Raw genomic sequence first — 11,567 nt, forward strand, 5'->3', positions numbered from 1 at the left:
AATAAAACACACCACAGTCAGGTACATCAGGGCATCCAGCTCATTACACTGTCCAGCCTGGAAAATAAAACACACCACAGTCAGGTACATCAGGGCATCCAGCTCATTACACTGGCCAGCCTGGAAAATAAAACACACTACAGTCAGTTACATCGAGGGCATCCAGCTCATTACACTGGCCAGCCTGGAAAATAAAACACACCACAGTCAGGTACATCAGGGCATCCAGCTCATTACACTGGCCAGCCTGGAAAATAAAACACACCACAGTCAGGTACAGTTCCCAAGTACAGGCAGTATCATAGGAATGAACAGTAAAAGTTATTTTATTCACAACCATTTGTTTTAGATGAGCCAATGTTTCAATGACCATCTGTCATCTTCATCAGGGCTTTTTAGAGCTACTTTTTAGGGTCACAATGTATTTAGTTCTGATGAAGATGACAGAGAAATGTTGGCTCACGTAAAACAAATAGTTGTGAATAGAAGAACTTTACTATTCAATAATTAAATTTTACTAAGGCCACACTGATTTAATTTTATGGATGACATCCTCTGATGACCCCCAAAGTAGTGCGCGCGGGCGAAAAAAATAAAAATCCAGCCAAAAATAAAAATGCTACAAAACCACAGGAATACAAACCTGGTATTGTGAATTTGGCGCATTACATAGCGACGTATACGACAGGCCGACACATGCTGGATTTTTGCGGAATATATGAATCGACACTGCTGTACGTATGTACTGAGTTCTTGAGTCTTGGAGCTTCGGTAGCCTGGCTGCCGGTAGCCTGGCTGCCGTCAACCAGAGTTATCATCACCATGCACTACCCAGGCCTAAAGCCAGGCCAGAGCCTCGGAATACGTGATTTTTTTTTTTTTTTTTGAGATCGGGCGAAAATCAATGCGCGCGCGGATGTCATCCATAAAATTAAATCGGTGTGGCCTAACCTGATGAAATTATGTACGTATTATCATGGGAAATTAGAAAAGACATTCACTAAGAGCATGTCGGTAGAACATGTACTGTGCCTAAAACGAAACCCAGATTTTTTCATGTTTTTTGTTGGACGTAAATGGTCAACATTGCATCAGAATTTTGCCTGTTGCAGACATTATCTTTTTCAACACAACATTTGAAAACTATAGACGGGATGTCATCCTTGAAAATGTGAGTACAACCTTAAATGAGACATTCTGTTGAAGTGCTACACATTACGGGTTTGAAGCAGGTGCAGTACATTCTGCCTAAGTGATTTCACCAATGTACAGTATATTTCTGCATTTACCATAAATTCAATTTTCAGTCAGTACTGATATCTTGTGTCGATACATTCAGAACATCTCTCAGAATTTTTCTTGGCACACCAAGGTCAAATTGGCCCCACTGGTTACCTCATCAATGATGGCACAGGTGAAGTGGATACTCCTGGCCACCCCTGCCTTGCTAATGGCCTGTTCCAGCATGTTGGAGCCGCTGGTGCTGAGAGTACAGCACACAACGTCAGCCTCCATCAGAACCCTCTGTCTGATCCGTGTACCCTCCCGCTGGTACTCATCCTTCTTCAGCTGGACCTGACAACACACAGGAAGGAGTCACTTCAAGTAAAAGCTCATCTGTGTTGATAGAATCCACAGTGCTGTTGTAGAAGTTAAATACTTTGGAGATTGATTTTATTGATTTTGTTATATTTTCATCTCCTTGTAGCCAAACCTATTTATCTAGTTTGGTTCACCGTATTGAACTTTCTTTACGTATGCCAAACTTGATAATTTCATTTGATTTATTCATTTTTTCATTGTACTTGTTTATTATCTTTTCATTAATTCTTCATTGTTATTTATATTTCATTTGATATAACTGTGGAAATTGTAAAATCATGATGGGGACGATATCAAAGAAACATTTGTTGCTTTTCTTCCACACCTTGCACGTTTATTTCAATTGCAATATTTTGTATATTTTATTGTGTATGTGATAATAAATAGATAAAAAAAGCACAGTGAATCAGTCATCTGAAGAAGGTTAACGAGATTGGCTGAAAATTTGTGTCTCTAAATCTGTTGTGTTGGAACAAAGCTTAAATTCTACAACTAGAGCTCCATCCAGTTTATGAATTATTTTGAAGTTTGGCATGTCCGTAGTGAAAGAGGGTACGAAGCAATTTAGCCCACACCACAAACACAATGAATGATTACTGGTACATGTACTTCACAGACAGGGCTCAAAATACTGGGTACATGTGTACTGGTGCACCCAAATATTTTTGTAGGTATTTTTTACGTATCAAAATTGTAATGTATAATTATAGTATACTGGATATTCTTGGCATCTAAGTGTCAGAAAAAAAAATAAAATCTTTCTTGTAGTACTTGTTTAAGATTTCAAGCTCAGAAGAGCAGCAGTAAGATCCCTAATCATATTTTGTTTTATATGGTGCACCCAAAAAATTTTAGTGCACCTAATTTTTTAGGTAGGTGCACTAGTACTAGTGCACCTATTCCCAAAAATGAATTTCGAGCCCTGACAGAGGTTTGTATCATACTGGCTCTTGTTTTCTTTTGTTCTGTGTTCACCTGTCTGTTTGTCTTGTCCAGTTTGTCCCTCTGTGCCTGCAGTGTGTCTCTCTTCCTCTCCACCTCTCTCTGCTTGTGTGTGTTCCCCATGAGTCGCTGCATGCCACACTCCCGCTCCAGGTCTGCTATCTTCACATCCAGCGCTGTCAGCTGCACCACGATGTGACGCTCCTTGCTGGTCTCTACTTCTTTGGTGACTGTAAGAAAGTTACAAGTCTTGACTTTTGTTTCTCTTTGAACTTTCAAAAAAATTGTCTTCACTTAGGCCACACCAATTTAAATTCTTGTTTAACGGATTCGCCCGCTTCATTTTTTTTCTGATTTCAAAAAAAAAAAAATTCAGAATCAACAGATTACTGCAAAATGCCCATATTTTGCCCTGAACAGTTGAAAACAGTCCTTTTCTTCCTACTTGTTACAGTCATTCCATCTTTCAATGCAGTGGTATCATTAAAAGTTCAAAATTCATTGTTTAAATTTTGAACCAGCCTGGTGTGTTGACTTCATAGCTCCTATCGTACCATTTTGGGCCATAATAGGATGCCTAGGTCTGTTTTTGAATTGGTGTGGCCTTATTTGCATAGTTTGTACTTATAAACCTGCTTTTCTGAGAACTCTCTAGTGTCACTGACTAGTGTCACTGACGAAAGGTATTGGATACTACCTGAAACATCTGCCTGTTTCCAAAATCATATCCAGTTGCTTGAGTAACTGTTTTCTATCATGTATTCTAAACACAAGCTTCTATCATGTATTTTAAATACAAGCTGTCAGAACATACTAATTTCACATGACTTTGTCTGTTTTATCATTTTGTTACAATAATAAGACATTCTCCTTGTCCAATATTTAATTTTGATGGCATCGAAAGGCCAAGTGGATATGATAGCAGACACAAGACCAAGAGGTCACTGGTTCGATTCCAGGCATTCCTAAGAAGACGTTGTGTCCTTGGGAAAGGCACTTTACATGACTTTCTTCACTCCACTCAGGTGTAAAATGTGTACCTGACCTAACGGTTGGGGAGGTAAAAGGCAGTGGAAGGAGAGAAATTGGCTTTGACTTCCAATACCATGCCCTAGACACAGTGGATTAACAACCCACTGCCCCTCCAACTTGAAAAACGTTATGGGACTTACCTTTAGACTCAAGACTCAATAATTATTTATTGATCAATGCCTTAATACAAGTTACTGAATTGTGAATCAATGTACATTTCATTATTTTAAAATCAAGAGTTTATAGTATTGCACATAATGAAGTTAAAATACATAGTCATTAGGAAGTTAAAATACAGTATCATTAGAAAGACTACATAGACCACAATAATCACACATACTACAACCACACCACAACAGTTAAAAATTACGAGCAGAAGAACGATTAAAAGGTAGGCCCATGTGATACAAATATTTCAAATATTCCTGATAACTGGATGGTCAGTTGTACATAATCAAACTTCAACTTTTAACAATTATTTCTAAAGTTCATGGTGATACATTGTAAGTGAGGACGCTAAGGCAGGGAGTAATACCTTTACCTTTTAGTGTAACAATGAAGTTAGTAGTTCTACTACTACAGTAAAGACTTACAGGATTTGAGTTGTTTCTCCACGATGTTGTCCAGACTGAAGCCCTGTACATCAGGATGAATGGAGGCTGGCCGACCCAGACGCACCAGGTTCAAGTCCCCACAGTTCCCTGGGCAGGCACAGGACAAGAAAATCAAACATAACAAATCTCCAAACTGTTTAGAGTTAAAACTTAGTATACTGACCCAGTGAGGCTTGTCAGGTGGCTTCTTTGAAACATGTAACTACCATTAGAACACAGATGAACTTTCATGAAATCTCCAAACTGATCAACAAAAAGGATTTGTGACATTGTTTTGACCCTGAAAAAACTTTTAGTACCAGAACTTTCAATCAAGTTAGAAATCGCTCGCATACATGTATACAGCATTCCATGATCAGGGTGGACCATTGAAAGTGTAATACTATGCACTTTCAGTTAAGAAAATTGTACTACAAGTGGTACCATGCATGATACTTTTAGAATTTTTGGATAATGATGAGCAGTTTAAAAGTTGAGCTCTTGAAACATGAAATACTTACATCACAGGGGCAGTCTATGGACACTACAGCGCATCAGGCACATGAAAAATGTTAAATGTGGTAACAGAGCTAAAAGAATGCCACTGGTACATGCCCCTACAGGGCTAGAAATACTGGGTGCATGTGCACCTTAGTGCACCTAAAATTGGAGCTGTGCACCCAATTTCTTTCTGTAAGTGCACCCAATTTGTAGGTATTTTTGTGTCATATCAAATGTATAATAGTATGCAGGATATTCTTGGCATCTAAGTGTCAGAAAAATAATAAAATCTTTATTGTAGTACTTGTTTAAGATTTTAAAGTTAGCTCCCATTTCAGATTCAAGCTCAGAAGAGGAGCAGTAAGACCTGTTATTAGGTTTTGTTTTATTTGGTGCACCCAAAAAAATTTTTGTGCACCTAATTTTTTAGGTTCAGTGCACCAGTGCACCTATTCCCAAAAATGAATTTTGAGCCCTGCATTACCTGTGTAAAACCTCTTGGTGTTTTCCTTCTCCTCCTCTCCCTGTCGAACCTCTCGGATCATGCGCCGTACCAGCTCATCAATGCCAGCGTTGGAGGGGGCACACAGCAGCACACGGGGCTTGTTCTCCGGTGGGACAGGGGGGTTGCCATCTGGAGGGGGGTTGCCAGCCTGGGGAGGAGGAAGAGGGGGCCAGAAGAAAGTTTAGCAATATTCAATCATCACAAATTGATTATATCATTCTCCATGTCACAAATAAAAGGAAATAATAGGTAGAATCATGTGTAAGTTTTTCTTCTGCAAAATCTGTATCATTAGCAGTTAAAGAGCACCACATTTATCGAAAAGATCTTCTTCCCAGGTTGAGTGTTTCAAACCTTCAGTCCAGTCTTATGCTGCTTGACGTGCTGTACAAAACTGTTGCGTTATGCCGAAAGGCTGTTTACCAGTTATGCGAAACAAACAAACATCCAACATGACTGAACATCCATGAATATATATAGTTTCATCAAGTTGGTAAGGCAATTTATGTATATTATCCAACTCCCGCATGTTTGGGACTGCATTATAGATACATTTCCCTGTAATCATGCATATGAGTAGATATGTAAATATTGTACGTTGGGGAATACATCCGATTCTATAGCAGCGACACCTGTGCTGCTGTGCAATGTAAACGAGTCAGAATTGCCCAGACAAAGGTGACAGACGGTCACAGAAACGTCGGCTGAATAAAACACTTGGTTGTGTTACAAGAGTCTCTTTACTCGATGTAAAGAACACGGTGACAGACCTGGATGATTTTCCTGACCAGCCCCACGATGGTGTGAGACTTGCCTGTCCCAGGCGGACCCTGCAGCAGACATATCCTGGGCAGGGGGAAGGGCTGCAGGGCAGCATGGGCAGCGCCTGCGATGGCTGCCCTCTGCATGGGGTTGTACCGCCCTACCTGGATGGACAGTACACAGGTTAAAGTAGAATGTCGGTGAAGGTCACACATCCAGGTAATGAGATACGCTAACAACAGTTACTCAAGAAACTGGATTATGATTTGGGAAACGGGGAAATGTTTCCTTTAATTTGGACTTTCAAAACCATAAAAATTTTCTTCATGTATTTGCATATCAATCAGTTTGTACTTATGGTCTCATTCATGAGTTTTTTCCATACATTAGAAACCATGCATTAATGATATAAACCTGCTTTTCTGACAACTCTCCAGTGTTACTGAGGAAAGGTAGTGGATGCTACCTGAAATGTCTGACTGTTTCCAAAATGTTTAAGTAGTGCTCTAGCCAGCCTGAATTTTTTCCATCATCTCAATTTTGTTTGAAGTACATGTATATGTAACTGATGATATTGACCATACACAACAATCCTTGGGGGTTCAGGGCATGCCCCACCAATTTTGAAATCTTGAATCTTGACCCTCTGAAATGCATTTTGAGGTGCAAATTTTGTTGCTAGACTAAGCTTACATTTAGTTTGATGAAATCTCTTTCCATAACTTTACACACTGATTTTGTCTGTCAAAGATGATGGATTGGGCAACAAAATTCTGTCAAATAAAACAAAGACCAAAGGACAAAAGAAGAATGTTCTGAATAAGCTTACCACGTGTGCTCTCTGGGAGAAGTCAGTTTGGATAGAGAAGACAGAGGGTCCCCGAGGACGTAGGATGTCCCTAGCGAGCAGGGAGCGATGAAGGAAGATCAGACCACTCCACTGACGCTGACTCACCACCAGAGATGTCACCACCTGAGAGCCAGCACAAATTATAGACACCACTTTAATTATCATGTTTGAATTTCATCAACTATAACTCAATATATACGAAAGGGACTAGCATATAGTATATGTATATTCATATCCTTCACATTATTTCTCAGTACAAAAATGTACAAAATTTAAAATAAAAAGTTGAGTTGTAGAGTATAGGTTAGATTGCTCAAACTTGTTTCAAAAATTATGATGCCGTAATGTTTAAAACGAATGTCCCTGGTGTAAGTAAAATATATACAAAACAGTCTCCTTCATTCATTCATTCATATACAATTATGACAAATATATCTGTAGGTATCTAAGGGTCTAAGAATTATCTACTATTATGTTACAATACAGAGTCCTTCAAAAGTTTGGCGAGGTAATATTTGGGCTCTTAATCTTGTTATAACACTGTATGTACTGTCACTTTATCAATCTTTCTGATTTGCCTGGTCATCCTGCCACATTGACAGTGTTGCTTCAATATCTCCATTATTTTGGTAGTTTCTCTATTTAGTACAATATACAGTGTACATTGTAGCTATGAGAATTGTGGCTCCAGTGTACGCAAGGCTTTACGTTACCTGGATGTTAACAGTCTGTCCCTCTGTGACAGGGAAGGTTGTTGGGTTGACTTTGATGCACACAGTGAGCTTCCAGTAATCACTACTTCCTCCTGGAACATACAAGTCATCTTGCATAACATTAAAAGGTCCCGTTCCACTCTATTGCATAGCATAGGGGTGGTGCCCATATCCATTTCTGTAGCCCTTGGGCGACAGACAGTTGTGCAATGCACTACAGCAGGGGGCTGGTCCGCTGGTAGTGCTGTGTGTTTGACCTTCCCACACTCTTTCTCATATGTGCTAAGCAGAGAAAGAAGTGTGTACCATTTTTTAATTCTTTGGTATGACCCGGCTGGGGTCTGAACTCACGACCTCCCGGTTACAAAGCGAGCACTCTACCAACTGCACGTTTTGTGCGATACTTTTTTAGCGTGTAAACAACCTGCGCCACCGCGTCACTTTTCTGTGGCATGTCCAGGAGGTGCCACAGGAAAGCCGTCATGCGACGCCGCGCGTCGGTGGTGCAGGTTGTCTACACGCTAAAAAAATCCAGTGCGGCGCCGCGTGCGCTCTTGCGTCGTTTCACGTCCAACACATATAAATGACGCACGTGTAAACCGGGCCTTAATGTCTCATGGCAGAAGAAGATAACCAACATAGCAACATAGCAGTGCCATTATTCCAGAGTCTAAAGAGAACACTACCGTGATCAAAATGCGAAGGTGCATGTCCAGAATAATGTCACATGCAAAACATAAAAATCACATGCATATTGCAAGTTACATTTTTTCTTATAACATTGAATCACAAGACGTACAAAATGTAGTGGCGGAACACTGAGGTTTTTTCAACTTGTTTTTTTGACAACACAATACTCATTTTCACCTGAGTGAAGTCAAGAAATTTGTGTTAAGTGCCTTTCCCAAGGGAACAAGATTGGTGGCATGGAAGGGTTTGAACCCAGGACCTCTTGGTTCCAAGACTAACATTCAATCCCACTGTTGGTATTTCGAGCCCTGCACTTACCTATATTTGGCTGTTTGATAACCTTCTCCACCACACCGAATGCCTGTACATGTGTGGGACTGTCCTGTTCCTGGTCCCTTCTCCTGTCAGCACTCAGCACCAACAGGTCTCCCTCAGCAGGAGTGGAGGTTTGTTTTTTCACCAGGGCTGAAAAAAAAATTGTTGAAGTTGCCTTTGTGAAACGTTGTATGGTAGCAGAACATAGTTTTTGGCCAATGGGAATTTCTATATTGTGAAGAACCCCAATGTGACTTATTTCAATGTGTTAAAAATCATATCAAACTATACATCAAAATATGGAAAAGGAATAGAAACTACAAAATATCGTCACTGTGTTCCCTGTCCCCGGTGCTGATTGTGTTTCCCTGTCCCTGGTGCTGACTGTGATTCCCTGTCCCTGGTACTGACTGTGTTTCCCTGTCCCTGGTGCTGACTGTGATTCCCTGTCCCTGGTGCTGGCTGTGTTTCCCTGTCCCTGGTGCTGACTGTGTTTCCCTGTCCCTGGTGCTGACTGTGTTTCCCTGTCCCTGGTGCTGACTGTGTTTCCTTCTCCTTGGTACTGACTGTTTTCCTCTACCTGCCCCTGTGGCTAACTGTTGTTATACAGCAAGAAAATAATACAGTATTTTGCATTAAAAATCAAAAAGTTGTGTTCAATACTTACTATGGGTGTGCATGAGTTGAAGACACCGTGCCTCGAAACAAGTCCCCACAGTAACTTTCATCTGGGCAGCAGGTCCTTTGGAGTTTGCACTCTCCCTCTCTTTACAGATCTGTCAATTCATGGTCACATTTCCTCAGTATAACATATACATAAAAGCTACCATCATGCTCAAGGATAAAAAAAAGACATGATACTGCAATGCTGAAAATCCTTTTTTCTGCATACCTGCATTGGTGCAGGTAAGAAAATTACCTGCACCAAATAAATTTTACCTGCACCATCTGGATAATTACATGAACATCCTTCAGTGCAGTTGAAATGCAAAATAACCATAAGCAATATACATAAGTACAATCTATGTTACTTACTGTATCAGTAGAAAAATTATTAGTACTTGAAATTGAAGTATAGTTACCATTTCCCATGTTTCCAGTAACAGGAGAGGTGTGAAGGTTTTCAGGTAGTCGTCAAATGACCCAAACATCTGAGGAACTGGCTGTAGGCCATGGCAAGGGAAGGGCAACACTGGTCTGGCTGTCAACACAGCAGGGAGACAAGAGAGGTTTTTAAGTTTTATTTATTTATTTATTTTATTTATTTATTCTTTGTTTCAGACCAGAGGCCCAAATAAAAACAGGGACAATACAAAAACAAGTACAAATACACAAATCACAATACAGATATCTAAAAAGTGCGGCCAGTAGAGGCTCCTTGTAAACACGTCCAAATGACAAAGCGTGTGCACAATACTGTTTCTCGATGTGAGAAGGCGCGTGACAAATAAATAGGACAGTTTGCATATATCAAACTGTTACTACACCACCTAGGCTGGTTCATCAGCATTTCAAGAGCGTCGGGGCTATTGGCACACATAAGTGTAAACTTCAAGCACCGAGAAACCTGGCTCCTACTTTGCTTGTGGAGACGGGCATTGGAGGAGTACATGTACTTGCCCATAATTTACTCACTTACAGACATTGCATGCTGTAAGAAGATACAAACATACCTGGGCTGCAATAATGTTCGATACAGGTGTTCTGGTCTGTCTGAAAACTAGTCGTATCAGACAGGGTTCTAACAGCTATCACACAGGCTTCGAAAAGTTCCATAGAAATAAATTGAACACGTTTTGCATATGCCACTTTTGAAAACTCAAACCCCGGATTTGGACCTTGCAAACGATGTTGTTACAGTTTTTTTTTTCAAAGTTTTCCGGGGGTACTATACCAGTGAAATGCCTCACACCTTCTGCGCTCAACATGATGCGACATAAGACAAAACTGAGATGGCGGATCCCTTACAGTATTCCTGAATGGAATGAAGAGTAAAACTTACTTGTTTCCTCCATCCACTGAGGGTTCCACTGCAGGAGGCATGTTAAGAAGTAGTCAGGGTTGACTGGTCTGCTGGGCTGGACTTTAGGTGGGGGCAGCTCCTTTATTGTGGGTTTCACTGCAGCTGGTTTCTGTTTGTACGAATTAGATGGAGCAGTGGTGGAGATCTGGAGAGACAATAGGAACCAACGATGTTGTTACAGTTTTTTTTTGAAAATTTTCCAGGGGTACTATACCAGTGAAATGCCTCACACCACGTCTAACCTTCATCGACGCATTTATGGTACATGTAGAGTATGAACTTAAAGCTACATTATGTAACATTAGGACTATACAAAAAGTGTTTTGGTCATTTCTTTACAAAGCAAGTTGAATCAAGCCTACTCCATTGCAAATACATGTTAAGTGCCATTCAGGAAGTAGAGGTACCAAAATATATATATATTGCCTTACTCTAGTATGGGTAGAGTGTGAAGTTTGAAGCAAAGCTGTCAGCCATGTGTGTTTACATTCTGGTAGTTTATGGAGGTGCTACAAAGTGTGCCTCGTGTGGGCTGTTTTAGTAAGCAACCATAAATGTCAGAATGTGAGATAAATTGTACATAATTTATAATTATTTATATCAATCAAATATGTTGAAAAGTGGAAGTAAATTACAGTCACACAAAGATTTTGAAATGAAAACATTTCAATTTTTTGGGCAAAAATGTTACATAATGCCCCTTTAACTTGATAAATCCCAAACAATACAAAGCTGTTTCACCTGTGCACTAATGGGAACACCCAAGGCACTTTCAGGTTGACCTTCAGGAGGTTCCGAAAGGTTGGCATCAGTTTGATCCAGTTGTGGCTGGTCGGTACTGCTCCTAGCTGACTGGTTGGCACTGGTTTCAAGAGAGCTGGACTGGCTAGTACTGGTTTGAGCTGGTTCTGTACTGGACTTGCTGTGTGGTCGTCTGGTCTGAATCATGGTTTCTGTCAGCATGGTGCTGCGAGACGTCAGACGAAGCCTGGCGGCAGTCTTTACCCTTTTCCCTCCTGAAAAAAAAGTTGGCATTTCA

At 40.4% G+C, this 11,567-nt stretch overlaps 1 protein-coding gene across 1 annotated transcript in view; it reads right to left on the minus strand.

The window, feature by feature from the left end:
* Nucleotides 1-11,567, minus strand: part of LOC109475727 (probable helicase senataxin) — a 29,155-nt gene that overhangs the window by 1,199 nt on the left and 16,389 nt on the right. The window contains exons 12-23 of the mRNA XM_019776489.1: nucleotides 11,270-11,544; nucleotides 10,508-10,673; nucleotides 9,588-9,706; nucleotides 9,173-9,281; nucleotides 8,509-8,655; nucleotides 7,501-7,592; nucleotides 6,767-6,910; nucleotides 5,946-6,101; nucleotides 5,155-5,323; nucleotides 4,170-4,277; nucleotides 2,578-2,774; nucleotides 1,396-1,575 (exon numbers count right to left, since the gene is read on the minus strand). Coding sequence (XP_019632048.1) covers nucleotides 1,396-1,575; nucleotides 2,578-2,774; nucleotides 4,170-4,277; nucleotides 5,155-5,323; nucleotides 5,946-6,101; nucleotides 6,767-6,910; nucleotides 7,501-7,592; nucleotides 8,509-8,655; nucleotides 9,173-9,281; nucleotides 9,588-9,706; nucleotides 10,508-10,673; nucleotides 11,270-11,544 — 1,862 coding nt within the window. The remainder of the gene's footprint in view (nucleotides 1-1,395; nucleotides 1,576-2,577; nucleotides 2,775-4,169; nucleotides 4,278-5,154; nucleotides 5,324-5,945; nucleotides 6,102-6,766; nucleotides 6,911-7,500; nucleotides 7,593-8,508; nucleotides 8,656-9,172; nucleotides 9,282-9,587; nucleotides 9,707-10,507; nucleotides 10,674-11,269; nucleotides 11,545-11,567) is intronic.

This window comes from Branchiostoma belcheri, unplaced genomic scaffold, assembly GCF_001625305.1.
Source record: "Branchiostoma belcheri isolate BF01 breed outbred unplaced genomic scaffold, Haploidv18h27 scaffold347, whole genome shotgun sequence".
In the NCBI taxonomy this organism is placed as follows: domain Eukaryota; kingdom Metazoa; phylum Chordata; class Leptocardii; order Amphioxiformes; family Branchiostomatidae; genus Branchiostoma; species Branchiostoma belcheri.